General features: G+C 33.1%; 3 protein-coding genes and 1 long non-coding RNA gene across 5 annotated transcripts; 1 reads left to right on the top strand and 3 right to left on the bottom strand.

The window, feature by feature from the left end:
- Positions 1-5,727: 5,727 nt before the first annotated feature.
- LOC122579698 (2-hydroxy-6-oxo-2,4-heptadienoate hydrolase-like) lies at positions 5,728-9,269 on the bottom strand. 2 transcript variants are annotated; one of them, XM_043751919.1, is made up of 5 exons: positions 8,546-9,269; positions 6,592-6,684; positions 6,322-6,389; positions 6,103-6,233; positions 5,731-5,980 (listed from the first exon to the last, which is right to left on the bottom strand). In XM_043751919.1, the coding sequence occupies exons 1-4, from the start codon at positions 9,260-9,262 to the stop codon at positions 6,107-6,109; spliced, it is 1,005 nt and encodes a 334-aa protein (XP_043607854.1). In that variant the 5' UTR covers positions 9,263-9,269; the 3' UTR covers positions 5,731-5,980; positions 6,103-6,106. The 2 variants fall into 2 exon arrangements, with proteins under 2 accessions (XP_043607855.1, XP_043607854.1); XM_043751920.1 differs by lacking the exon at positions 6,592-6,684 and having other exon boundaries at positions 5,728-5,980.
- Positions 9,270-11,103: 1,834 nt separating this feature from the next.
- On the top strand, positions 11,104-12,323 carry LOC122580668. Its single transcript, XR_006320834.1, has 3 exons — positions 11,104-11,331; positions 11,657-11,702; positions 12,127-12,323. It is a non-coding gene; the product is annotated as an uncharacterized LOC122580668 (long non-coding RNA).
- Positions 12,324-16,482: 4,159 nt separating this feature from the next.
- Positions 16,483-17,961, bottom strand: LOC122609892. Its single transcript, XM_043782843.1, has 4 exons — positions 17,320-17,961; positions 17,132-17,224; positions 16,694-16,761; positions 16,483-16,609 (listed from the first exon to the last, which is right to left on the bottom strand). The coding sequence occupies exons 1-4, from the start codon at positions 17,959-17,961 to the stop codon at positions 16,483-16,485; spliced, it is 930 nt and encodes a 309-aa protein (XP_043638778.1).
- A 596-nt stretch (positions 17,962-18,557) lies between these two features.
- Positions 18,558-26,021, bottom strand: LOC122578298 (26S proteasome non-ATPase regulatory subunit 2 homolog A-like). Its single transcript, XM_043750227.1, has 25 exons — positions 25,774-26,021; positions 25,584-25,684; positions 24,551-24,671; positions 24,407-24,466; positions 24,111-24,178; positions 23,904-23,946; positions 23,657-23,722; positions 23,495-23,533; positions 23,331-23,413; positions 23,061-23,175; positions 22,533-22,607; positions 22,275-22,433; positions 22,028-22,135; positions 21,844-21,948; positions 21,607-21,747; positions 21,415-21,519; positions 21,054-21,275; positions 20,850-20,963; positions 20,221-20,436; positions 19,935-19,994; positions 19,738-19,851; positions 19,561-19,646; positions 19,365-19,473; positions 19,097-19,275; positions 18,558-19,017 (listed from the first exon to the last, which is right to left on the bottom strand). The coding sequence occupies exons 1-25, from the start codon at positions 25,891-25,893 to the stop codon at positions 18,942-18,944; spliced, it is 2,685 nt and encodes an 894-aa protein (XP_043606162.1). The 5' UTR covers positions 25,894-26,021; the 3' UTR covers positions 18,558-18,941.
- Between the last annotated feature and the right edge of the window lie 1,529 nt (positions 26,022-27,550).

Below are 27,550 nucleotides of genomic sequence, written 5' to 3'. Positions count from 1 at the left end.
GTTACGACATGTATAAAAGCTTAAGTAATATTCCTTTCACCCCGAAATGAGTAAAGAAAAAGGGGCTACGAAGACTCACAGTGATCTGCTACAAGCGTAGTTCTACAAGCACAGGGTATAAGCACAGATATAGTAAAATATATCTACTCGAATCCAAGTATGTCTTGATGTCAACCTAATCACAAACCATTGAGCATAGATGGATATATGTATTAGTTCTCGTGATTATTTATTTACTAAGTGTCCTTGATGTACTGATGATTTGGGTCACTAAAGATCCTTAAACGTTTGACTCAACAGTGTTTTTCATACACTAGACTCGTAATGAACGTCTTTAAACTCGCACTTTGATAAACAAGATCGAATATGTCTTGATTATACCTTAATTAGGGTTTCCTTGTACATGATAGACTTGGATTACAACTAAGTATAAAATCTGATTTCTACAACTAACGAAGATAGACCTTAAATTCGTTAGGTGTATCTGAACGAAGATAAACCTTAAATTCGTTAGGTGTATCTGAACGAAGATAAACCTTAAATTCGTTAGGTGTATCTGAACGAAGATAAACCTTAAATTCGTTAGGTGTATCTGAACGAAGATAAACCTTAAATTCGTTAGGTGTATCTGAACGAAGATAAACCTTAAATTCGTTAGAGGACTTAAGTTTGTTTTGAAGCTTAACTTCGTTTTGGAAGGCTTAAATTCGTTTCTAGGATACTAAATTTGTTTTAAGTGTTTTTAGGACGAATTTGGGACTGTTCTAACAAAAACGAGGGTTTTGAAGATTAAAACATGTTTACGACCCAAATTTGATCACGAAAAGGTTACTAAACACTTTTAGACACAAACCCACTAACTTTTAACACGATTTTTACACCAAAAATGGACCAAATCATCAAGAACATACACTTGAAAAGTAAACTTTTATTTTGATGAAAATCTCAAAATTTGCTGTCATTACCTGAAAATCGATACTAGAAATATGTTTTGATTATCACAAGGAAGCTAAAAATGCAAGAAATCTTGGTTTAACAACTCAAAATCAAATGATGAATTTTTGTGGGTGAAGATGGTGAATGTATGTGTGTGTTTTTAGAGAGAGAGAGGTGAGATGGAAGGAAAAATGGTGAAGAAGTAGAGAAAATGGGGTTTTCTAACCCTTTTAAAGTTTTCCCTTAATTAATGTTTCTAATAATTGTAGGGTCTAAATAAAACATTTTTGGACTAGAATTTCTTGAATACAATCGCTTACGTCTTGAAACCTAACATTCTTATCATAATAGACCATAGACGCGTCTTATAATTTAAGATTTAAGAGTGAATAGACCTTCATGTGAGCACATATTCGAAACTAGAACATATCATGGATTTATTCAAATTATTTCTAAGGCGGTTGTTACAATGATCCCGCCAAAAACACTGTTCGTGATGCTCGTTATGCTGAGTTCTTTGAAAAGAAGTTAGTTCAAGAGAACAGTGGGAGGATTGTAGAACTTGATGAGACTCAAGAGGAAGATGTGTCACCTTCTGAAGATACTAGCAATCATCAACTTGGGGGGGGGGGGGGGGGAAATGTTCAAAGTGATGAACCTCAAGTCGATGATAATGAAGCGATTCCACTTCGTAGGTCCAAAAGGACAAGACATCCTACCGAAAGACTATGTCTGATGGTAGAAGAAGACGTTGTTGGAGATCTCGATGAGCCTCCGAATTTCAAAGCTGCATTATCAGATCCGGAATCTGACAAATGGCTTGAAGCTGCGAAGGTGGAAATAAAATCCATGAAAGACGATCAAGTCTGGAGCTTTGTTGATCTTCCACAAAATGCTCAAACTGTTGGGTGTAAGTGGATCTTCAAGAAGAAGACGGACATGGATGGAAATGTACACACCTATAAAGCTCGTCTCGTGGCGAAAGGTTATACTCAACATTCCGGTGTAGATTACGATGAGACCTTTTCTCCAGTTGTGGACATTAGAGCTATTAGGATTCTCTTAGCTATAGCAGCGTACTATGACTTTGAGATATGACAAATGGATGTTAAGACTGCCTTCTTAAATGGTTACTTGGATGAAGAAGTCTATATGGATCAACCGGAAGGTTTTATTGATCCAAAACATCCCAACAAAGTATGCAAGCTTCAAAGGTCCATTTATGGACTAAAGCAAGCATCAAGAAGTTGGAATAAACGGTTTGATGAAGAAATCAAAAGGTTTGGTTTTGTTCAAAATCCCCATGAGCCATGTGTATATCGCAAAGCTAGTGGGAGTAATGTTACTTTCCTTGTCTTATATGTCGATGCATATTAATCATAGGAAAACACATTCCAATGTTGCAAGATCCCATCTTGGAAAGTGTTTTGCCATGAAAGATTTAGGAGAAGCGGCATTTATTCTTGGAATCAAGATCTACCGAGATAGATCAAAGCGGTTGTTTAGATTAAGTCAAAGTGCTTATATTGATAAGGTCACTCATGCAAAGACTTAACTTATCTAGCAAGAACAGTGCTTCTACACCTAATGAGGTGGAGCGTATGCGAAAAATCCCTTATGTTTCGATTGTGGGATCTATTATGTATGTGATAAGATGCACTAGACCTGATATTGCGTTCGCGCAAAATATAGTTAGCCACGATCAGCAAAATCCTGGATAGGATCACTGAATTGCTATAAAGATTATTCTTAAGTACATGTGTGCTACTAAAGAGTTCTTCTTGGTGTATGGAAGAAATCCTGATCCAGAATTCAAAGTGAATAGATACTGTGATGTTGGATTTCAGACTGATAAATATGATTCAAAATATCAGTCGGGATACGTCTTCATTGTTAAAATGAAGGGACGGTGGAATGTTATGAGCTAAAAACCACAGTCGCCATGTCTGCAACAGAGTCTGAGTACATTGCCGCCTCAAAAGCCGCAATGGAAGCAGTCTGGATAAGGAAGTTCATTAGCGGGCTTGACGTGATCCCCTCAAATGAATTACCCACTGATTTGTACTGTGATAATACCGGTGCATTAATCATTGCCAACGAACCTGGAGTTCAGAAAGGTGCCAGACATTATGCTAGACGATATCAATATGTTCATCGAACTAGGGGAGATCAATTTACTCAAAGTTCAGACAGATTTTAACTTAGCTGATCCTTTCACAAAAGCTTTGTCTAGGCCCAAGCTTGAAAGGCATGCCAAGGGCAGAGGTCTTAAATTAGCTAGTTATTTCATGTAAATCTGTTGTTTCGGTATTTGGATAAGGGATGTTAAACAATTTATATTTTTTTATAATGAAATAAAGTACTTGATATGTTTGATTTCATTCAATATTAAATTGTGTCCTATATTTGCATGTTTAATCCTTGAATATTTAATTTAATATTTTTATATATTATTAAATATTCTAAATTGTCCATTGTCAATTAATTATATGAAAATATAATTAAACTAAGACAAATGTGAGTGATTGGTTATATTCTTGGAATATGTAATGGATGGTTCCCGCCAAACTCACATGATATCCATAGCGGATGCATATCGGACTACCCCACTAACGAATTATCACTTTATGGATCGACGTCATTAAGTGAAATTTGCAAATGGTTACTTTTATTGATCCTTTGACTTGAGATACAAGTAGGTCAGCATATATGAATCGCACTTACTAGATATAGTTCTAACTTACCTGAATAAGGGGGTACATAAAGGGCTATTTTCAGAAAACGTCGTGAAATATGATGACTGACACGTGTAGTCAATATAGGATTTGTTCCTTCAATTTGAAATTGAAGTATGATACCGTTTGGCGCCCTCATTAGGACTAATTAAGATGTTTGCATGGCCGTGCCCAAATAAATCCAGATAGTTCTCGATTATATTTGGTAATCATTAATTAGTTATAGAATGAGAAACATAATCGTTAAATTATGAAATGATCTCGATCCATATTCATATTTAACAAAGGTATTGGAACAAAGGGATAATAAATACCTTAACCATTTAAAACTATACTTAAATGTTTTCGGGAGCATTGGCGTGTTGCTAGACGCTTACCAATGTTATTACCTTCAGTCGTTACGAGCTCAAGTGGGAGCTGTTAGAATATGATCACGTAAAATGAACGTATGTCCGAAAAATATTTAAGCCTACGGGGTCACACCTCAACGTGAATGTAACTATAATTAATTATTATATTAAATGTAATTTATTAATTAATTTGATCACGAAAAACTAACGGTTGTCTGTTAAATGTTAATAGTTAACGGTACTTAACTGACGGACTTAACAGAGGAGACAATTGTGATTAAATGAAAAATTAAGAAACCCTCTAGAATCTTCCTAGAGGGGGGACGGCTAAACATAGGGGTTTTTTAGAAAACCCTAAACTTGTTTTTCAAGCAAAAGTCTGGCTATAAATACAAACCCTTTTCTTAAGTTTTACACACACAATTATTTAGGTTTTCTAAAACCCTAAAATTCTCTCCTCCTCCCTCTCTCTTGGTTTCGGCCACTCCTCACAAAAACAAAGGGTTTCAGGTTTTGTTTGGTTCGTGTGAAAGGGTATTAACAAAGGGTTGTTTGTTCGTGATCAAGTACTAGCATACGTACGTTCCAACGTTGAGTGTGCAATCGTAGAGAGGTTAATTTAAACCTTGTTCTTGTTTTAATCTCTTCATTACAAGGTACATATTCTATACTTTGGTTAATTAATTAAACTGCATAGATCTTGTCTTCCGTTGCGTGCTTTGTGATTTGATGTGATAAATACTTATATAACCCAACACTTCCAAGATATGAAAGCCCGTGGCGGAAGAGCAGTAGGACCAAAAGGGGTTTTGGTCCCTCCAGAATTTTAGGATATAATTAGTAATTAGTTAATATTTTATGGTGAAAAATAAAAATTATATGTATTTACCCCCTCAAAAATTTAAAATATATATATGTATCAGATTTAGAAAAACTTGATCCCTCATGTAGTGATGTTCAAGTTCCGTCGCTGATGAAAGCATTCCATATCCATGTTTTGGCATTTGTGTGCTACGACATGTATCATATCCCACATCAAGAACTTTATAGACATGTATCTTATCGACCAAGACGTTTTCTTTTAAGACTAACCACATGTTAGAGATTAAACATGTATACTTAAAATACTTTTTTTTATAAAAAAATAAAAAACTACTTGAAACATTATTTTTATCCTTAAAATACTTTTTTTTCTTTAATTCAAGTTTTTTATTCAATTTTTTTTTTACCAAAACTACCTTTAAAAAATTTATGTGAAGTTCTGAGAATTAATTGTACTAATTTGTTGAAATTGTCAATCGACGCCACCACCACCACTGTCACCGCCCGTCAACGCCACTGCTGTTACCATCATTACACCATCACATTGTGCCAATAAGCTTTTAGTTTATCCATAAATGGACCCCCTCATGGTAATTTGGTCAAATACCACCTCTCCAAATTACCAAGTTAATTACCAACTAGGATTCCATCTGCTTTCACGATACAGCAGCGAATAATTTTGTTCGTTAGTATTTGTGTTCTTTTTATTAGTTGCAATCTATTATACACATTACGAAAACTGCATTATTATTTAAATTATCTTGACAACTAATTAAAAATATATTCGGATTACTTTTGAAAATTTAACGGAGTACTTGAGAATACCAAAATAATTGTGAAAATAACCATTACATGGGATATTAACAAATTTAACACCGATAAAGTAAAAATCATGCATCCAATAATCATACATTCATACAGAAATCCTGTGACTCACAAAACTAAAGAACATAATATAAAGTGTTATATACGCAAACAACATTTTTAATATATATTACTTAGTAGTCATTATTAGATATTATTTGTAAATTCTTAATTGACTCCGTATAAATTACCCGCGTGTCTACGTGCCTAATTACCCACTAACTAAATTAAAAATAAGCAACATTTCAATCCGGTTATTAATCTTCTTTGACTCTGGATTGAAAGAACAGAAAAGAAATTAGTATAGTAAATAGGAAAATAACAATGTATACATTTATAATTAATACATGCACACATATATGTTTAGACTAGATATATATATATATATATGTTACCAATTCATTGATCTTTGGTGATACGTTGAAGAACACTCTTTAGACGTTTGTTATATTCGGATGATTTCTCTAATGGTACTAGGTGCCCTGCATCCTTTATCCATTCTAATGTTGTCTTGTCACCGAGTTGCCTATGGTAAAATTAAGTTAATTACAATTACTACGTCAATTAGGTCTATAAAACTGTTTTTATGTTTAACTAAAAATAATATGGCTTACCTTTTCATGGTCATAGCATGGTTGAGATCAAATATCTTGTCGTCGTCACCCCACAATAAATGTATCATCTACATACGTACAAAGACTTAGTTTAATTAGAAACTATTAATCGATCTAGGTTTCAGATTCAAATCCGAACATCTACGTTTACTCATTAGTTGAAAAAAACTAGCTACTTACAATGAACTTTTAATTAAGTGATGGTTTTGGAAATATATATATATGCAATAAATTTCATATGTTTAACTATTTATCAAGACTTTTAACTACCTGAGAGTAGTTTGTATCCAAGCTTGCATCTTTGTCACTAACAACCAATTCTTCCAATAGTTCTTTCTTCTCTTTTCGGTTAGAGAACATGGTCTACAAATGTCAAAAGTTGTGGGGAAACAATCACTATTTTGTTTATGCGTAATGATTGATATGTGTTATATATATAGGTAAAAGGTGAATATAATGTTTTTCGACACTTAAGCTTGGATTTGGAACCCTTTACATACAAAATTTTTAATATTATTTAATTATCGAATAAATGTTGCGGCCCCATGAATATATATATATATAATATATATAAGGGGACAATCAAATGAGAACAGTCTTAAAATAAGTACAAGGTGAGAACACTTGAAAACTACATTTTGATGGTTTAAAAGTCCATAAAACTGACATAGTGCATAACTAATTATCATTATTTAAGTGTTTAATAACACATTGATCCGTCATAATTGGAAAAAAATCACGTTTTTTGTTGGATGTATCATTTTGATGAATAAGCATCCAAGATGGATGCAGAAAACAAAAAACGTGATTTTTTCGATTTTGACGGATCAATGTGTTGTTAAACATTTAAATAATGATAATTAGTTATACACTATTTTAGTTTTATGGACTTTTAATATATCAAAATGATGTTTTTAAGTGTTCTTACCGTTCTTATTTTAAGACTATTCTCACCGGAGTGTTACCCTATATATATATATATATATGATGAAGTTATTTTGAGAACCCTTTTTTTTGCGAGAACCTTTGAGAACCTTTCAAATCAAGCCTAACCGATGATTATTCTTTACATGAAAATTCTTTTTTGAATACCTTATGTGTAATTTTGAAGTTTATAATTGTGTGGAGCATGGATTATCATCCGTTATACAATTATATGGAGATTTGAATTATTGATCACATGTGCACGAATATTGCTATGATCACATGTATTCAAGTCGATCACATGTAATCATAGCAATATTCGTGCACATGTGATCAAGTATCTAAATCTCCATATAATTGTATAACGGATGTTAATCCATGCCTCCACACAATTATAAACTTCAAAATTACACATAAGTTATTTAAAAAAACAATCAAAAAATAATTTTCTTGTAAAAAATAATCATCGGTTGGGCTTGATTTGAAAAGTTCTCAAAGGTTCTCGCAAAAAAAGGTTCTCAAAATAACTTTTCACTATATATATATATGTTATTCGTATACTATATATATGGAGGATGGTAATATAAGATTGTTATGTACTTAAGTTTATTTGTACAACGCTCGTGTATTATTTTTTTAATTCATAAAAGTCATGGGGACCCCAACATTTATTCATTAACTAAAAATTTTGTATGTAAAGCCACACCCAAACTTAAATACCGGATAACCTTATATTCACCTTATCCCTATATATAAATGTAATGAAATAAAAATATTTTGCTTAAACATTGGATGTTAAAGAAAATATTTAACATAACTTTTTATCAACCATCGATAGATGGATTGGTACATAGGGGTCCGAGGCTGAGACATGTTAGGTTTAAATCTTAGTATAAGAAAGACATCAGGAATTAATGGAGACAAAAAAAAAAAAATTTAGATTGAATTTTCTCTGTATTGGATTTAGGTATATAAAAAGGCATGTTGCCGAACTCTATATTATCGTTAAAAATATATGCAAATTTACTCACATCTATGAATATTTGTCCTTGATATTTATGTGAATCGACAAGTTCAATTTTATTATTTTTATTTTACTGTCTACTTTCTTTTTTTCCCCATAATATCTCTCAAAGACTTAATTGGTATGATCGAGCTAAGAGACAAAGTCTTCCCAAAAAAGCCTTTCGTCAAGTCTTTTCAATGCTTTCAAGACATTTTTAAAAGCAAAAAAGCCATGTCCATTATAGATGGCCTAAGTATGTAGAGTGCAATAAAATATAGTGAAAGAACAACTTACCTCAAGAATGTCCCTATAAACAAAATCAGGAAGCCATGGAACTTTATGAAAGCCAATCGAAAACATCTTCTTCAGTCCCTCCAAGGTTGCAGGAATTAAAAGTTCTGACCAACTAGATATATCGAGTCGCTTATATGCGTCAAGACTAATGGATTCAGTCATCTCGATGACGGTTGCAGACATCACCATAGACTTGACCAAATGCGGGTACATTTTAGCCATCTTGAACCCAACCATCCCTCCATAACTTAACCCAACCAATGTGACTTTATCCACTTTTAATTTCTCCAACCCTTTAGCCACAAATGCAGCTTGAAAACTAGCTGACCTTTCTTTTTTATCAGTGATTGAGCCACCAAAGAATAAAAAGTCTGGAACGTATAGCGAATAGTCCTTGTTCAAGGCGAGAACTTGTAAAAACCACGTAAGAATACCATCAAATGCAAAAGAATGGAGGAGTAAAACCGCAGGCTTGGTGGGTGGTATGTAAACGGTTTTTCCATCATGTTTTGTGATAATTTCTTTTGGAACCCAGATATTCATCTGGGTTCCAGGCTCTATTTCTATGGTTTGTGGTGTTAATCCTGCTAGTTTTACGAGACCGTGAACCAAAGGGGTTAGCACGACAAATACATTCCCCATTTTTCTTTTTATCAGCTTGTTTTGGAGAGCTGAAATTGAGGTGATGATATATGTTTGTAGTGTGGTTATGTTCATATATATTGTTATATTTATAAGGATAAGTTACTCCAACTAATAGCGTAGTGGTCGCTAGGATATACACCATTCCAGCCGCCAATTCTTGGGGGGAATACCCCGGGTTCGAGTCTTAAAACTCGAGATATTCTAGAGAATATTAATTGGTTTAAAATCACCTGGACACTAGCCCAGCTGGGGGATTAGTGGATATCAATACGGTACATGGCATTGGGGGTTGCCATCCAATTAATTACTTTTTTTTATATATTTATAAGGATAAGGATATAACTATATGCTTCAATGTATTATGTAAAGTACACATTTAGTCGTATTACTATATTAAGAAGTTAATAATCTAGTTATACACGTTTTGGGATTTGATATTTTGATGACCTGTAGAAATCTTGGAATTTACTTGCATATATATATATAAACGACTGGAACATGTGCAATTATAATATGGAGCAACGTTTAATCGTTTGTTCCGCATTAGTTGACTTTGGAGATTTTTAGCAATTTTTGGTGTTTATATATATGTTTAAAGGGAAATGTTAAATAATAAATATTTGTTTCGTAAATCTGTATTTAACGTGTATATATATATATATTTTTGAAATAGAAGCTCGTCTCTTAATTTTGTACGAACATGGTATCCGCGCAATGCGGCGGCAGTAGTGGCGAAGACGGTCTTTTTTTTTAGGGATTTTGGGTAATTACGTAAAGAAAAAAAAAACAAAAAAGTTCAAAGGCAAATAAGGTATTTCAAAGACATAAATATTTAATAAGAGGGGGGAAGGGATTTGTTTTATTAGAGAGTAGAGATAGAGATAAGATGTATAACTATATTAAGCACATTAAATACAACTATATTAGCATAACCCATGTTTAAATACAGTTAAACTTTCTTTTCTTTTTTTGAAAACAACTCCTAATATTGATGCCTTAAAAGAATTTTTATTGTCCTATAGTTTGAATGGATATAACAGCACTCTTTGACAATTAAGTATCTCTAGTTTTTTTCTGGTAGAGAAGTCCTTGCTAAATTTGGCTATTTCCATCGAGTATATTTTTATTAGGGATTAATGCATTAGAATGTAACCAACTTTATATGAATTGTCATTGTATATCGATTGTTAATTATGTGTATGGTATGTAATTTACTTTCAAAACATGTGCATTAATTGTATGGATCCGGATAATGTGACAACTACATAAGCTGTCAATTATAAGTTTTTAATTGGTCGAATATATATAATGCACATAATTTAAAATCATTAGATACAATACACATGATTGAAGTTCGATCGTTTAATGTAAGTTATTTACATCATGAGGTAGAGAGAACAAGATTTTGTTTTAGTTCCGATGATGTGGCCCGTCAGGACAGATACAATGCATGTGTAGCTCAAAGATAGGCATAATGGACTCAAGACTATTAAAAGATCATCATCATGTATTTAAAGATCAACAATATTTCTTGTTGTTAATCAATTAAGAGACTGGCCCGCAATCATTTTTTTCCTTGTCTCCTTTTCTTTTGAACACAACTCTCATTTAAAGAAACCTTTAAATAACTATATTTAACTAGTCAAAGTTGTGGTGTCTCATTATCAAGTAGTGTTGCAGGGTCACTAGCTTAAAGGAGAAAATTCCTCTACAGGACTAAAGGATTCCTAAGCATTTACCTTTTTTATTTTCATTTAACGAAACCACTTGCAAACGTGAGTTTGGTAAAGGGAAATGTGAGTAGAGAAATGAAAATGATTTTAGTTCCCATGTTTGGTAGACAAGGAAATCAAATGGGCGAAAAAATGTGATTTCCCGAGAAATACTTTGCTTCTTGTTTTGATTTCCATCCATATTGTAGAGAAATGTGTAGAGAAATTAGTTTTATTACTAAAGATTTTTCCGTGTTTTTATCGGAGAAAAGAGCCCCCATTTACTAAATTATGAGGTATATAAATATGTTGTATCACGTGCCATCCACATTTTACATAAAAACTTTCTACAATCAACCAAGTCCTAACCCTTGCCATTTGGGGGCTTCAGTGATGATGATGCTCCTCTGTTAATTGCAGCTGTCTCTGGTAACATGGCATCTTCTTCCTTCCTTCTTGCTTCCCTTTACCAACATATGTATTTTTTCGACATTTCGGGGTTTGGTTGTGGTGCTGCTCACGCGCCTGCTCCTCCGGTGATTATGTTTTCAACACATACGTATCTAGTAGATATCTTGTTGTATCTATTGAATTTAATGGCTCCATTAGCTTCATTATCTGGTCAAAAATTGTTTACAAAGTCTTGTAACTAAAACTCAATTTTCGTATAGTTTTTAATTTATTTCTATTGCCATTCTTCTCTTTTTTTTTTTTTTTTTTTTATATGTATATAATTATATATAGTGTTTTGCAGGTTTTTGAATTCACAAGTCAAAATTGTTGGGCAAAATTTGAAAGAAGTAAGGATCATACATAAGTCGTTAAACTTGTGTTGTTGTGTTTTGCCCTCTTGCAAATTGTTTTTATCGAACATGAAACAATGATTATAAACTTTATTGTTATTTCTCTTATTTTTTCTACCAAACATAAGAAATGAATTATGTTCATTTCTCGGATCAATTTATTTGTCGTTACTAAACAAATTAATTCATTAAATTTCTTAATCAATTTTATTTTCTTTATTTCATTTTTCTGTTTTATTTCATTTCCTTAAAATTCTTCCTACCAAATATGATGGGTAGCAAACAAGTTACAACCTAAACAAAACTCCCAATCAAAATTATGCAAACAAGCTAAAAAGAAAAATTACACCCCATTCTATGTTTCAACCTAATCAATGAACTTCTTACTTGTTTCATATTTATTAAATGATTTCTTTTATAGTTACGTAAGAATAATACCCGCACGATGCCACTATATAATAGTGGCGAGATGATGACAGTGACGGGTGGCGATAGCATGTGGCGGTAGCAGCAATGGTGGAGGTGGGCTGGTGGTGGTGCTGTTATGGCGACGGAGATGGTGGTGGTGACAGGTGGTGGTGCAAGAGGCCGTAGTAGCAACGATGGTGGTGTGATGGCAGTGGCAAGTAGTATAGTTTATTGATGTTATGTAGTTTTGATGAATTGTTGAAAATTGCAATTCAATGTTAAAACTTAAAATTTAACAAAATGATATTTGCTTTATAATATAGATAATTAGTATTATCTCTTTATAATTTTTTTGCCTTCTTTTACACAAATTCCTTTTTTTTACATTACATTCTTAAATCGTTTTTACAAAATTGTTCTATAAAATGTACTTTTCACATAATTATAGAAAGCTGCTTACATCAATGATAGTATTAAAAGTTAAAAGTAGTTTTTGTTAATAACATGTTTTACTTTCAAAAGTGACCAATTATTTATTTGGTTTTACCAAAAGCAGCCCTTAAGGCTAAAGTTAAGATGCATTAGATAAGAGGTAAATTTTTTATATGAAAAATATAAATTTTTATATACATTAAATACAACCCTAAAGGTTATATTTATCATTTCTCTATTTTTTAACAATCAATGACTTAAAGTAGATAAGATGGAAAACAAATAGGCATGCCATCAGTTTCTGTTAGTATTTTCACTTTCATTTCTGGAAAGAGGTACGTGTCCTGTGTCCATGTGTTTTGGGTGAGGGATTTCACTTTCATTTTAGATTTTCAGATATTGTTGAAATCTGTTAGTTGGGATCACAACCCACCTCTCATTTCCTTTTTCACCACTCATTTTTAATTAATTATATTATGTTACCTCAACTCCACCATTAACTCACCACTCATCCGAATTTTGTTGGCATCCGACCACTCACTTCACCACTCAGTACTCACTACTATTTAATAAAAAGTAAACTTAAAAACAAAAATTAAGTCAAATCAAATGTAATGTTTGGAAGAAAATGGATTAAGGAGTGCGTGGTCTGATCACTCATTTTGACGCCACCACTCGTGGTGAGGGGTTGGCGACGGTATTCCAACATGGTGCCACGCCCACCACTCGTCCATAATCCATCCAATGTCAACCCCTAATAAGTATACGTCATAAGGTTGGGAATCAAATGGGGTTATAGAACGTTTTTAGAAGACGGTATTTCAAATTTTCAATGCGATTGATATTCGCATTTCATAATCTAGAATATTTAATTAAATTAGTTGTATATGTAGATTAAGATTGTTCTAAATATTTATTCAAACCAACTAAAATCCTTGATTTTAATAAATTACTAACATGATTTCCGTGTACACGAATTGTTTATAATATTTTAAAATAAAAATAATTATTAAATATATAGATTTAAATGTAAAAGATTGAAGTGAAAACAAAAATTAAAAAAATATATACTTCTAGAACATTAAACACATATATAGTATTTTATATTTTTAAAAACAGCATTGTTGGATTAATGGTAAACACTCTGGCCTTAGGAGACAGAGGTCATGAGTTCAATCCTCATCACATGCAAAGGTTGAAGAGTCTTTTCTACCATTTAGGTAGAAAATGGAAGCAACCGCTCTACTTAGGTAAAGGTAATGTTTGTCTACATCTTAACCTCCCTCATACACCATCGAGGTATTATAGCTTAAAACCTACAGAAGGCGGCACTGAGCAGTTTCTTTCTTTCTTGCTTTATTATATTTTATCTTTTGAAATACTTTTTGTAGACAATATTTCATATATTGAAATTTTTCTAATTAGTTGAATGATGAAAAAAGAAATAAAAAATCTCAAGTTGATGGTTAAATTTTGTAATAAATATACATTAAGTATTTAGGGAAAAAACTAATAAGTTATTGATGGAAAATAAAAAATTGTAAATTAGTGAGAATTTTTTTATAAATATTAATATAATAATATACTTTGATGACGATTAATATTTATAGTTAAACTAATTGATGACAAAAGCGAGTGTCAACTTGATAAAATCGAACAATATGATTGGTCAATAAATTATTAGTTTAACTGTCTTTTAGCATATATTAAGATTAATATAATTATTTATATCATAATTGATATAAATAGCATGGTACCCACGCAATGCGGTGGCGATAATGGCGGTGTGATTGCGGCAACGGATGGTGATGGTGGTGGCGGCGTTAAATGGTGTAAGTAACTGATGTAAAGATGTTTGATTTAAATGGGGTAATAATTTTGTAATATAAGGGAGTGATAATTAATGTAATCTAATATTAAAGGTTGGTGGTGATTTAATTTATTAAGGGTAGTTTGGTCAATTCGCATGTCTCATTTTTTCTAAACTTTCAACATATATAGGGGTTATCTACATTATAACTAAAAGAGGAAGTTAGGGGTACACTTGGCACCCTTAATCCCCCTCCTTGAGTCTAAATCTCCAACCTAATTAATCCGCTAATTTTTTATAATTTTTAATTAAAATTTATAGCCTATATACTTATTCTATTAAAAAATAAAAAAACAAATCTTTTTATCCTTAGAACTTTCCCTAAATTTTTTATATATATACAACCTATGAAAACATATTTGTTTTTGGGCTTCTATACTTTCTTTGGACACACATATAAATATATAACTTAAGAAAAAATGGTAAGAATTTGTATTGGTTACAACTTCAAAAGATCGAAAGATCCAACTGCTTTTCTTCACCTTTTCAATCATCTGACATCTTTTCTTCTTTCTTTCTTCAAACTGCAAATTTTTTATTCAACTAATTATTACAAATTAATAAACAAAAGTAACAAATTTGTCAATAAAAAAGAAGTTGAAAAAAGAGGTTAACTGAAATCAATATTGATATGAAGTTAATCTTAATATGTTTCGTTCTTTAATCTGTAAGTTTTTATTTATTCCTTATGCATTTCACACGATTTTCGTCCAATTTTCATGATTTCTTTTGATATATATATATATATATATTATTGAGAATTTGAGACTACCCGTTCATTGGACGAGGCTGAAGACTAATAAATTTTATATAGTAGTATAGATAAAATTTACTCATTCTATTATGATGATCAATCATTCTAGTTTTTTTTTACAACAAACTTTGAATTTAAATACAACAAATACTTTTAAACTATTTTATTACGAAAAATTGAACCTTCGTATTTACTTCAAAAGTGAGGACCTTTACTAGATAGTTAGTGTAAATTGGAGCTCTTGACATGCATTTGATACATTTCCATCCATCATTCTAGTTAGAATATATGCATGCATGTCAAGAGCTCCAATTCACACTAACTATTTTATTTATTTTTATTTTTTTCCTTTTAATGAACACCTACTACTAGTAAACACGAGCATCATGTTCTGTCTACCGCAGGGTAAGATTTTCAAGAAAAACCTTATATAAGACTAATCATGTTGGTGGTGGTTGAATCTTCAACATTGTATTGTAACTAACGGATAGCTATGTGTTTGAAATCCACAAACCGTAGTATATCCAGCAAAAGTTATCCCCAGTCAGTTTTTTTCAAAAAAGCATTTTTCCCGATCATCATAATATTGTAATAATTGTATGATATTTATTATTTAGAAAATGATAATGACAGCCTTTAGGGCTGTCACTAACAACATATTACATGCTTAAAAACTTGTACATTATATATTAAAAACCGCCCCATAATTTTTCTAACAGCAAAGTACAAATTTTAATGCACCCAATTAGTTTTTACTGACAACCTTAAGGGCTGTCAGCAACAAAACCCTATTATTTAACACGATGATATAGATTCATTTTCTATAACGTACACATATCCAATATTCCCTTTTTGTGAGCACCACTCAGTTGACCAAAAATGGTTAGCATATAAAACTCCGGCTAAAACCTTTTTTAAAATACTACCAAAAAGAATGACAAACCTGCCCAAAATTTTCAATATAAGTTTTTGTTACTCGAATCATGATGTGTTCTTAAATAGAATAAACATTGCAATATGACATTTTAAATTTTAATATGGTTGGACATTTACAATTTTAGTTTAAGGACTCTAAAGTTTAAAAAGTCAAAAGGTATCTCTAAAGTTGAATTAAATTAATATAGAGTTTACTTGCAATTATGACTCCAGGATTTACGGGACAGAGCTGTTTGAATACTATGAAACCAAAGTTAATAGCTATTAGGAGCGCAATTTTATTAAAGCATTCGATTATCGATCTTCTTTGAGCAAATAAACGATCGAAGATATGACAATGAACACTTAATGCACTTATACGTTCGCGTATTGCCAATTCATTGATCTTTCGTCATACGCTCAAGAACACATTTAAGGCGTTTGTTATATGCAGATGATTGCTCTATCGGGGCTAAATGCCCTGCATCCTTTATCGATTCCAACGTTGTCTTCTCGCCCAATTGCCTAAGTAAAGAAAGGTTAATCATAAAATTAATATTAAGCGTATGAGATCATGTTTCCTTAATTTTTTGAGGAAAAGATGCTTACGTTTTCATGGACGTAGCAAGGCCGAGATCGAAGAACTTGTCATTAGCACCCCACAACAATTGTATGGTCTACAAAGAAAATATACCTAAAGTTATTTATAAAACATTTGGGTGATCGATATATAGTTGTGGCAAAAATCTACAATAAGAGTCATTGTGTTGGTATATACTCCCATTTTAATATAGTTAGCTACCATTTTTGTTTTACTTTGTTTAAAGATAGGTAACAAGTGTCAAAAATATTTGAAAAAGTAAGCGCGCTTTTAAGCATGAATTTGTTTGAAATAGCTAATGATAAATCTACAATTGTTTCTTTCCATATACAATTACAAACATGTTACTGCATAATGTACGACCGTTTAAAACACTAATTATTGCATGTGGCCACAAATTGTTGTAAATTTATCATCATCGGTTTGGGATTAGAACTTTTAACTACCTGAGGGTAGTTTGTATCGAAGCTTGCATCTTTGTCACTAACAACCAATTCTTCCAGTAGTTCTTTCTTCTCTTTTCGGTTAGAAAACATAGTCTACAAATGTCAAAGTTGTTAAAAAAAAATCAATATGTGTATATTGTAAGACTAATGATTTTAAATATGTAAAAATTTGTGAAAGAAAAACCAACCTCAAGCATGTCCCGATAAACAAAATCGGGAATCCATGGGACTTTATGAAAGCCAGCCGAAAACATTCTCTTCAACTCCTCTAAGGTAGTGGGGAGTACAAGATCCGACCAACTAGAGACACCATTTCGCTTATACGAGTCATGGCTAATGGATTCAGTGAGCTCTATGACAGTTCCAGACAACACCATGGACTTGACCAATTGCGGGTACAACTTGGCCATCTTGAACCCAACTATCCCTCCATAACTTAACCCAACTAATGTGACCTTATCCACTTTTAGCTTCTCCAACCCTTTGGCCACAAACTCGGCTTGAAAACTAGACGAAATATGGTGTTTATCCGTGATAGAGCCACCAAAGAACAAAAAGTCTGGCACGTATACGGAATAGTCTTTGGTCAAAGCAAAAACTTGTAAAAACCATGTTAAAATACCGTCCAATGCAAAAGAATGGAGGAGTACAACCGCAGGCTTGGTGGGTGGCAAGTAAACAGTTTTTCCATCACTTTTTGTGACAATATTTTTAGGAACCCATATATTCATCAAGGTTCCGGGCTCTATTTCTATGGTTTGTGGTGTTAATCCTGCTAGTTTCACGAGAGCGTGAACCAAAGGGATTAACACCATAAATACATTTCCCATTTCTCTTCTTTTGAACCTTGAATAGCTGAAATGAAATGGTGATATATGTTTGCAATGAATAATGTTCAAAAAACATATAGGTATATTTTATTTTATACCGATAAGTAAATGATAGGATCTAGTTCCTCGATCAATTTGTTGACTTAAGCAAATTCGAAGTTGATGTAAACATTAATTTATTGTTAAGATAATTTAGTTATACACGTTTTGCAATTTTATTATGTGGTACAATCTTGCTATTGACTTTTAAGTAGTATATTTTCTTACATATATACGTAGCTGAATATGAACGAAATAATTTTTATATCTATATTATATATGTAATGTAATGTGTTTGATCGACACAAGTTGACTTTCAGGGTGCTAACTGATAAAAGCTGTCGGTGAATGTGTTTCAAACGAGTAGCGAAGTAATCATACAAGGTTTCTTCACGCTAACTATTTTCTATTTATGTTAGATTGCCTTAATGAATTGACATTGATCACGAATATACAAGCTACAAACAGAAGTTTTCATTGGCCAAATTCACTTCCCATGGAATACCATACACCTAAAAATCAATCATATGGTCGTCTAACCGGAACTTACTAGGGTCTACGTCCAACATCAAAAATAACTTCATAAAAAAAATGTAATTGATGTTAATACAGATGGTTAATTAGAGGGTCTATCTTCTCCTTTGTTGTGGGAGAACTATTTAAAATGAGTGTACATTGTACAAGTCCATGATAAATCGAACAGCTTTCCCGCCATCAGTCGTGAACAAAACGTACGTCTATTTTAACATCGACATCAAACATAAGGTTGAAACTAAAATATATAAAAAATCCACAAGCTACATAACCAACATGTCAAGAAACGCCTAGAAAGCGAAAGCCCAAGCACCGGTTATAAAACAAGATGTAACTTCAAACTCGGGTTAAAGGCGACATATTACTTTAGACGTCCATAAATCTTGACCCAGAACTGATCCAAGTGTCTAGGCTTCTTCCCTGTAATCTGGGTTCTCTTTTAAAATAACAAATCCTTCCAAAATTGGGGAGAGGGGAATATACCTGCATAGAAAGAAATTGGAAGATTTAAAGAAAATTCTTGAATAATCTTGGAAAGAAAAAGTAGTGATCGTTCTCATACTTCTCTGTTGCGAGTTCAGCCCTATCCCCAGCAGCCAAAAGAACGGGAGTAGAATGGGTCTGGAACCCAGTGATTGTCTTGGGTCGACCTGCCTGGCCTACAACATCGACAGCTTGACCCACTCGAACAGGCACCGACAATGGTTTCAGGTTTTCATCAACAGTCAGCAGCATTCTAGGCTATTGAGTAAAATAACAAATGTTATGTTAGTCAACTCGTGTTATAGGAAACAAGAATAGCAGATAGGCTAATGACACAGATGACAAACCTGCATTGCTAATACTACAAAGTAGAGAACATAGTGGTACTTCCCCAAAATGATAGCTTTCATATCAAGACATGCATGCAGAAGTACTACAAGTCCAGCCAGGGACGTCCTGCAGGAAAAGGTGGATACATGAATACGGCACATCTGAAATGATGATGCTTTTCATATACAGGGTACAGGTATAACTTCTACATACGGGGATAATAAGAAGCGTTCAGAGTGGTAAGGAGCAATAGTCAACAGTCCCTTCCCCATATGTACAAAACCTTGAGCAACTCGTACCTGAAACATTCAAAGGTGCAAGACTTAAATAATGTACATCCTAAAATGTCAGAAGTGAAGAGTGTATGTTGATCAGCGTAGAGAGGATTACACAGAAGAGAAGACTGGCTTCTTTGTAGTAATAACTTGAAAGATTCCGAAGCATGCCAGCAATTCTAGCATTGTTGGTTCCTGCGCCTATCAACCCCAAAGATATGACTGCCGCCTGTACAGCACAACACGTCGAGTTAGTCATGCAGTTGACAAAAAAATATGCGACATTTAAGCAAGTAATAGCTAATATCCTACCATTGCAACTTCTGTATCAGCATCATGACTGAGTCTGCTCAACGTATCCATAACATGAACCTATAATCCAAAAGAAACAGTACCCATAATTATGAAGATTCATCAATGTAGACCATTTCATAGGAGGTTTTTGCCTCTTGGGGTGAAGTCCAGGGTACAATCCCTGGCATGGGTAAATTTAAGTAGACTAGATATGCCATTCAAAATAAATAAATTAAATTTATTATGAAGATTCACATACAAACAAAAAGTACTAACACTACAAGCATGTCACATAATTAATCACCTTTGGATTTGATACGCAGAGAAGACCAAGAGCCAATGGAACCGCCTTTCTAATATTCTGTTCTCCGTACTGTAGAAGATGTTCTAATGAACGGATTGCCATATCAAGGCCTAGTTCTTCCGCCATTGCAACCATGGCTATACCCAGCACAGCTGGACCCTGAAATGTTTCACCTTTTTCCAGGTGCTGGGCACATTGACCAAGAAAGTGTTGAACCTATGGAAAAAAAAGGAAAACCATCAGTGATAACTTTGCAGGAATTGCACTTCATAGTAAGACTGTGGGTAGGGTGGTTGGGTAATCCTGCAACGGTTCAAACCAGGATTGTGTTGATACAATGTATTTATTCATAGTGTGCCAAGCCAAATTATTTTTCCAGTTTTATGATTTTATACTACATAAGATTACGTTAATTATGATTGCAGAACCAATATTGTTACATGAATTATTCAAATCTTTAAAAAAATTAGATAAAATTTGGATGTTGTATGTAGTAAAAATAGCTTTAGCCCATTTACCAGTTCCCCTTTAGCTAAACTAAAATTTAATCCGATTGAGATAAATAACATAATCCATAACCATGAGTGAACGGAACTAAATTGCCACCGATATCTTTAAGCGCATATTACCTTCAAAACATTTCCTGTTCCAGCATAGGCACAAGATAACAGGGTCATATCACAATACTTTCTGATCTTCTCATTGAATGTCTTTGATACCTCAGCGGTAGCTTCCACACTATCCTGTTACTCAACCACATTCAAATTTACCACTTGTTAATATTTTACAACAAAAACAGATTTTTTTCATCTACTGATTGTGATTCCTCTTACCTGTTTTCCAAGGTAAAGAAGACCTAAGCCAAGAGGTAATAGTCGGGTGAGTGGTTCCCCCAAGTCTGACTCACTTCGGTCCATGAGTGCAAAGATAATTGCCTGAGCAACCTCCTCGTTACAAGAACCGACGTATACCAAACCTAATGCAACTGCCGTGAAGGCAATAACATCTAGTGGTGCTTTCGGGTCTCCAAGAATGGGAGTCAATTTGTCACGAATCTGAAAAAGAATTGATCTAGTTAACATAAAGTGAATAGATAAATGTTATAGAGAAGCAGTAATTATAAATTCAAGTTACTTAACCAAATATGTAGAAAATAGAAAACATAAGTTGTCCTCTTAACGAGTAGAGGAAAACCTGTTCATTCTGAGTTCCCGCATATGCAAGGCCCAGACCAGTTATGGCGCCGATTCTAATGGAAGAATCTTCTTTGTCGAGATAATCAGCAAGAAGTGCCAAAGCCTAAAAGGGAAACAATATTTTATTCAAAAAAAAAAAAGAATTTCACAGTCAATCTGCTATAAACATTTAAAGATCAGGGGTACTCACAGGATCACAGTCATTCCTGATACCACAGTTTACAATCCCAACTCCTAACAAGGCACCAGATATTACGTGATTATCATTGCTATGGAAGTACTTGTCAAGCTGGGCAAGTCCAGCATCAACATCCCAAAGATCAATCATTCCCTAAAGCGATACAAACAAAAACTTCAGCTGCTTAACAAATGATCTGAACATATACATCTTACATTTGAACAAGAGAGCTAGAACAGCTTTACACACCAAACTTGCAGCAGCACTGGCCTTCCCATGTTCTTTGTTCTTAAAAAGCCAATTTCCAGAAGAGCCTCCACTTGCAGCCTCTGCTGGGACCGTCATTAATTTATCCTTTAAAGAGATAAAAAGAAAAGGCATTACACAAAACGGCACACAAACTTTGAATAGGCATATTCAGCAAACAATCTACCTGACCAAAACCAGCATTCACAAATGCATTAACAAACGTCGCTGCCAAATTTTGCCTGGCTGAGTCAACACTTGCACCCGCACTTGCCCGGCCATCAAGCAGATGTGCCTAGATGATGAAAGATTGAACTATCAGATGACCTTTAGTTATGGTAAATCATGAACATGCTCTTATGACTTGTAAATAAGATTAATTCATAACTAAAATTTTATTCTCATATCATGACTTCATCATTAATGATCCAAACCTTGTATATATCTTCAGGAGATTTGGGCTCCATGACTTCAATATCTCGCGCAAGGGTAAGAAAGCCTTCACTTAACTTAGTATTGTTGATTATCTCCTGCAAGACTTCCCTGTCTTCATCATCACTACACATCTCTTCATCAAGCTCAAAACTTACTCCCTACATATATAGAGTACCAATAAGATTAAAAACGCCATGCATCATTTGTAGCTTTAGATGATGGTAAAACGAAAAGGGGGAAAAAGGATCACAACTTACCTGACGAGCAAGAATGTAGCAAAATTGCTTCTTCCGCAAAAGATCAGGACAAGAAGTGAAAATCTGCTTCACATGCTGCCAAAAAATCCAATGTCGTATTAGAACAGAAATCATACACCAAAGAAGAAAAAAAACCAGTCAAACCCGGCATGAAGTTATTCAAATTTATCCCAATATACAAGCAAAAGGTTATGTCGACTCCTGCTCTAATATTCTTTTAAACTAAAATTATCAAGATTGTGAATCCTCTTTAGGGCTTTTCTTAACAATAGCAATAACATAATAGCGTCTATCTGAACTTCATGGATATATCAATATTTAGTAAGCTCCTAATTTAGTATAATACTGAAGTTGGGCGGACACAAACTGTAGGAAGCATCATAGTTCAAATAATATAACCCACAAAAACCACAACACTTCATCAAGGACAACACCACATCATGGAAGCTTAGAAATCTGTTGATCTAAAGCTTATATTATCATGCATACTATTGAAAAAATGTATCAAAATAAACCTGGATTCCTAACCTGCATGTTGTCAAGATAAAGTGCAATCTGAAGTGCCCTAGGGTACTCTTCAAATTTTGTGTAGATTGCATATGCGATTTCCAATACTGATATGTCATCTGGTCCAGCGAGGTATCTACACAATTTTAGATAATAAAAGGTGAATACAATTAAATGCAGTACATTAATTTATGATATATAAAAGCAGAGAAGGATTGACTACACATAAATATACAAGAATAAATTTTAAGCCGAACATAGAAAACAATTAATCCATAATATGTAATTTACCTTGCTGAACTTGTTAGGTACAGACAAGTCCTTCTGTAATTTGCTTTGTCGACATGCTTTGCTAGTAGATCAAGATATTCAACCTGAATTTAATCGAGATTAAAATTCTTATTCATCTTTATAACCAATAGATCAAGTATGTCAAGAACTGTAAAGTGGAATACCTCCATCAGTAGATCTACAGCCTCAGGTTCAGCATTATGCTGCAATACAGAAATAAGTGGTATATAATGTTTATAAAATACACTAACATGAAGAAAAACAGGTGAAAATGGCAAATGTAAAAATTAGGCAACATTACAAATACAATGTCAAATAAGCCATACCTTCATGTGGAAAGCTACAATTTGTTCCACAAGCTCTATGATTTCATTAACGGGTGATTCCTCATTCTGAATTGCCACAAAGTCATAAATATTATACACACACACACACACATATATATAATGGAGTTCCGAAACACAAAACAAATACAATTAAGAGCAAGCATCCTTATCAACTCAAAAGACACAAAGGCCCAACATTCATAGAAGATATAAATAATAATAAATAAAGTTAAGGAAGAAAAGGTACCACTCTTTTAGAATACTCTTGTGCAATTTCACCAGCCAGATTCCTGAAGAGACGAGACAATCGTGTAATAACATGAGCCCAAAAAATTTCATTTATGATAGTAGAGCAAGCAAGGACATATCGGTTCTCTTGCCTTTTTTGTTATTTATGGAGGTCGTAAATAATGAATTGATTACTAGGGTTTAGATACGAAGGACAAGTGCTTACCTAACATACTCATGACCCCAGGAACCAATATCACCTTCAGAACCCAGCAATCGATACTTCAAACTCTCCTGAAATACAAAAAAAAAAAAAATGTAAAAAGGCATTAGTAAAAGAGCAATATATCGTAAAGTGAGAACACTTTCAAAACTGCAAGCAAAATGATCACTATATACCAACAGATAGCAGAAACTACTTGAAAAGGTTAGAAACATGTATCAGAAATTAAACCAACCACTGATGATTTCTAATAGATTCTTGAAAATATAGAAATTACTATACGTGCATGGTTCACTTACCCGCTCACCCTCTGCGGACATTGTCAAAGCCAACACTGAGAGAATATCAGCAAGCAATTTCTGCATTAAAAAATTAACAACGATCAGAAAGTCTAAGAAAAAAAAAAGTAAAGATGTACGATGCTCCAAATAGAGAAAAAGGACCTTCATATCTGATTCTGGCATTGTCTCGTAAAATGATTTTAGAGTTCCATAATGCGGACGCAAGAACTTCAATGGCTTTGGAACCGAAGTCATAGAACTGGTAGATGTCCTAATTTCTTGCCTACAAATACATAATATACATTGTCAGAATCATAACCTAAATTACCTTTTATTGGATATACATGTCTAACTGGTTTCACATAAAAATGGAAAACTAACATTGAATGAAACAACAAATGAGCTAAAATGACAAGCTGTAATGTGGAATTCATATCACAGATTCACTAGCTTGTAATAGAGCAGGCCTCCTGGTCTATAGCATGCAAAGAATCACTAGAGGAAAGTGGTTACACAAGTAAGCTGACAAAAGGACTCAGCACCTAAGTTACGAATATTTCCCCATATATCCACTCATGGATCCATCTTTATCAAAATTTAACTCAAGATTTAGTTTATGCGAATTTCCAAGAGCATATATGAATAACAAATCACTATATGAAACAATCTAGAACATGCATGATGCACTTGTAATGAAACAAGGATATTTGATCAAAACCATTAAAAATATCAAAGAACACACACACATACAATGAACAAAGAACGACTAAAAACATAACGTCAGTGACCAACTACACCTTTCACTTTAAACAAACATCCGGGTACACTTTAATGTGTGTGTGTGAGTCACAGTGACCAACAACACCTTGCCATTCAAACAAACATCCGGGTACACTTTAATATATATGTAGTTTGCAAATTTTCGGGTAACCTGAACAGAAAAGCCGCCCACCCTCCATCTACCTGGTTAATCTCCCTTTTTCACTATAAACCATTGTTGCTTGACCAAAACTAACAAGGAACCCTAACCATTCTTTAGTAACCACCTAAAAATCCAAACTTTTAACTACTGTAAGCTAACAAATGTCAATAAAACAGAGCCCACAATACTATCAACAAAAAAAACCCTACTTTTTTAGCATTATCCCTACAAAAATACTAAAAAAAAAAAAATAATACAAAAAAAAAAAATTACCTCATGCTTTCAAGGGCAACTTTTTGTAAGGATTGATCAACATCTTGAACTCTTTCAACATATAACTCTAATTGTTGTTTCAATTCCAAATCTTCTTCTGACTATAATAATTTTTTAAAAAATCAAAACATTATTTTTCAGTAATAGAAACAAATTTCAAAGAAGGTATAATTTTTTTCAAAATACTTACAAGATCTTCATCCTTCTTGTCATCTTTTTTATTCTTGGGATCTTTGGTAGGAGCTTTTACACTTCCATTAGCAGCAGCAGCACCATTATTTTTAACGTTGTTGTTTTGTTCTGGATCCATAGTTTATTAAAATATTAATGAAAAGAATGGAAATTGAAACCTTGATGATAAAACCTAATTAATGGAGGGTTTTGTTAGTCTTTCTCTCCAAGCAAGCAAGCGAAACGATGAAACCCAGCACAGTTATTATATTTAATTATTTATTTACTTTTTTATTTTATATTTATTATTATTATTGGAGATGGAGAAAAGTCTGAAAAGCAGCTAAAGGCCCAATACTTGAAAAGTATGGACTCATGGAGCTATATATATTTGAAATTTACAAGTCCATATCTTATTGGATCCTTATTTCGTTTGTATGTATTATACATTTATGCCCCCGGTATTAAAAAACTAGCATAACATCCACGTAATTCAACTGTAACGGTGGTGTGATGGTAACGGCTACATATGTTGATGGTTCAAAATCCGGCCCGACAAAACTTGAAACCCGAAGCTGCACGAAAATCATAATTGATGCCTAACTCGTTGAGCTCTTGCGCGGATCGGTTCAAGTGTCTGGTTTTTGGGATATCAGCTCATCGTTTTGCATCGCGTATCAAAACTCAGCCTGACCTACAAAACCCAAAAACCGGTGATGCATAAAAAACATAATTGAAACCCGACCCGTTAAACTTTTAGACGGTTGGGTTATTTTCGGGCGGGACTGAGTCAGGCCTCGGGTTTCTGGCTCATTTGCTCATACATAGTAGCAGCGACTCGTGATGGTAGTGGTGACTAATGGTGTAGATAATCGAAATAAACATAATTAATCTAAAGAGGAATATCTTAAAGAATAAAAGAGTGGTGGTGTAAATTAATTTATGAATGGCAAAATAATCATTTACCATCTAATTAGAGGCGGTACAAAAAAAAAAAATCTAAAAAAGACAAAATAAAAAAATTCGTGAAATATATATATATAAAGCGGGTCAAAATGTTATAAACCTAAAGAAAATTATTAAAAGTCGCTAAAAAAATTCTAAAAAACATAGCAAAATTTAAATTTTGAGGAATTGGCCCCTTTGCCCCATATGTGGTGCCGCCATTACCTCTAATCATTTCTAAAGGGGTAATGATATTCGTACCATAAATTTTGATTAATCTACCACACAGTACAACTTTCTGAATGCACTGTACAAGTTATTAAAACACATGTGTGGTAGATTTATCACAACATGTGGTACGAATATCAATTCCCTTTCTAAAGAGGGTTCATATAAGGTAGTTTGATTAATTTGTAACTAACTTTTTTATAACTATTTTTAAAGATAAAAGAGCGGTTAATTTTTATATAGTAGTAAAGTAAAGATCACACTGATATAAATAAAACACATAATAAATAAATAGTAATATAAGTATTTTATATTATTATCAATGTTTTAAAAATCGGTACGTATCAGCCAATTCTGCCGGTAAAATCGGGCACCGGTCGATCGTTCAATATACTAACCCTGGTTTAGGTCTGGTTTTTTTCACTATGAATGTATAAATTTTTGTTAACTACCCATCATTTTTAAATATTATAATCCTTTTAATATGATTTTAAAATACTTATTTGTAATTAAAGAGGTTTTTAGAAAATTAAGCAATTTAGCTAATATTGACTATTATGATCTTTGTACAAATCTTTCATTTAAGGTGACGGGCAACATGAAACTTTTTATTAGAAGTTCAT

This window comes from Erigeron canadensis, chromosome 8 (assembly GCF_010389155.1).
Source record: "Erigeron canadensis isolate Cc75 chromosome 8, C_canadensis_v1, whole genome shotgun sequence".
NCBI classification, from domain to species: Eukaryota; Viridiplantae; Streptophyta; class Magnoliopsida; order Asterales; family Asteraceae; genus Erigeron; species Erigeron canadensis.
Note: the sequence above shows the minus strand (reverse complement) of the source record. Positions and strands in the feature narration are given on the sequence as shown.

Bases quoted from the DNA above. Each gene is read 5' to 3' on its own strand.
- LOC122609892 (XM_043782843.1), bottom strand. From the start codon at position 17,961: ATGGGAAATGTATTTATGGTGTTAATCCCTTTGGTTCACGCTCTCGTG. The intron at 17,225-17,319 runs GTTGGTTTTTCT...TGACATTTGTAG, and splicing joins TTTATCGGGACATGCTTGAG to ACTATGTTTTCTAACCGAAA. The intron at 16,610-16,693 runs GTAAGCATCTTT...TTCTTTACTTAG, and splicing joins CTTGCTACGTCCATGAAAAC to GCAATTGGGCGAGAAGACAA.
- LOC122578298 (XM_043750227.1), bottom strand. From the start codon at position 25,893: ATGGATCCAGAACAAAACAACAACGTTAAAAATAATGGTGCTGCTGCT. The intron at 24,672-25,583 runs GTAATTTTTTTT...ATGTATTTGTAG, and splicing joins GTTGCCCTTGAAAGCATGAG to GCAAGAAATTAGGACATCTA. The intron at 19,647-19,737 runs GTAATCCTCTCT...TGAATGTTTCAG, and splicing joins AAGCCAGTCTTCTCTTCTGT to GTACGAGTTGCTCAAGGTTT.
- LOC122579698 (XM_043751919.1), bottom strand. From the start codon at position 9,262: ATGAACATAACCACACTACAAACATATATCATCACCTCAATTTCAGCT. The intron at 6,685-8,545 runs GTAAGTTGTTCT...TGACATTTGTAG, and splicing joins TTTATAGGGACATTCTTGAG to ACCATGTTCTCTAACCGAAA. The intron at 6,390-6,591 runs GTAGTTAAAAGT...GTACGTATGTAG, and splicing joins TGGATACAAACTACTCTCAG to ATGATACATTTATTGTGGGG.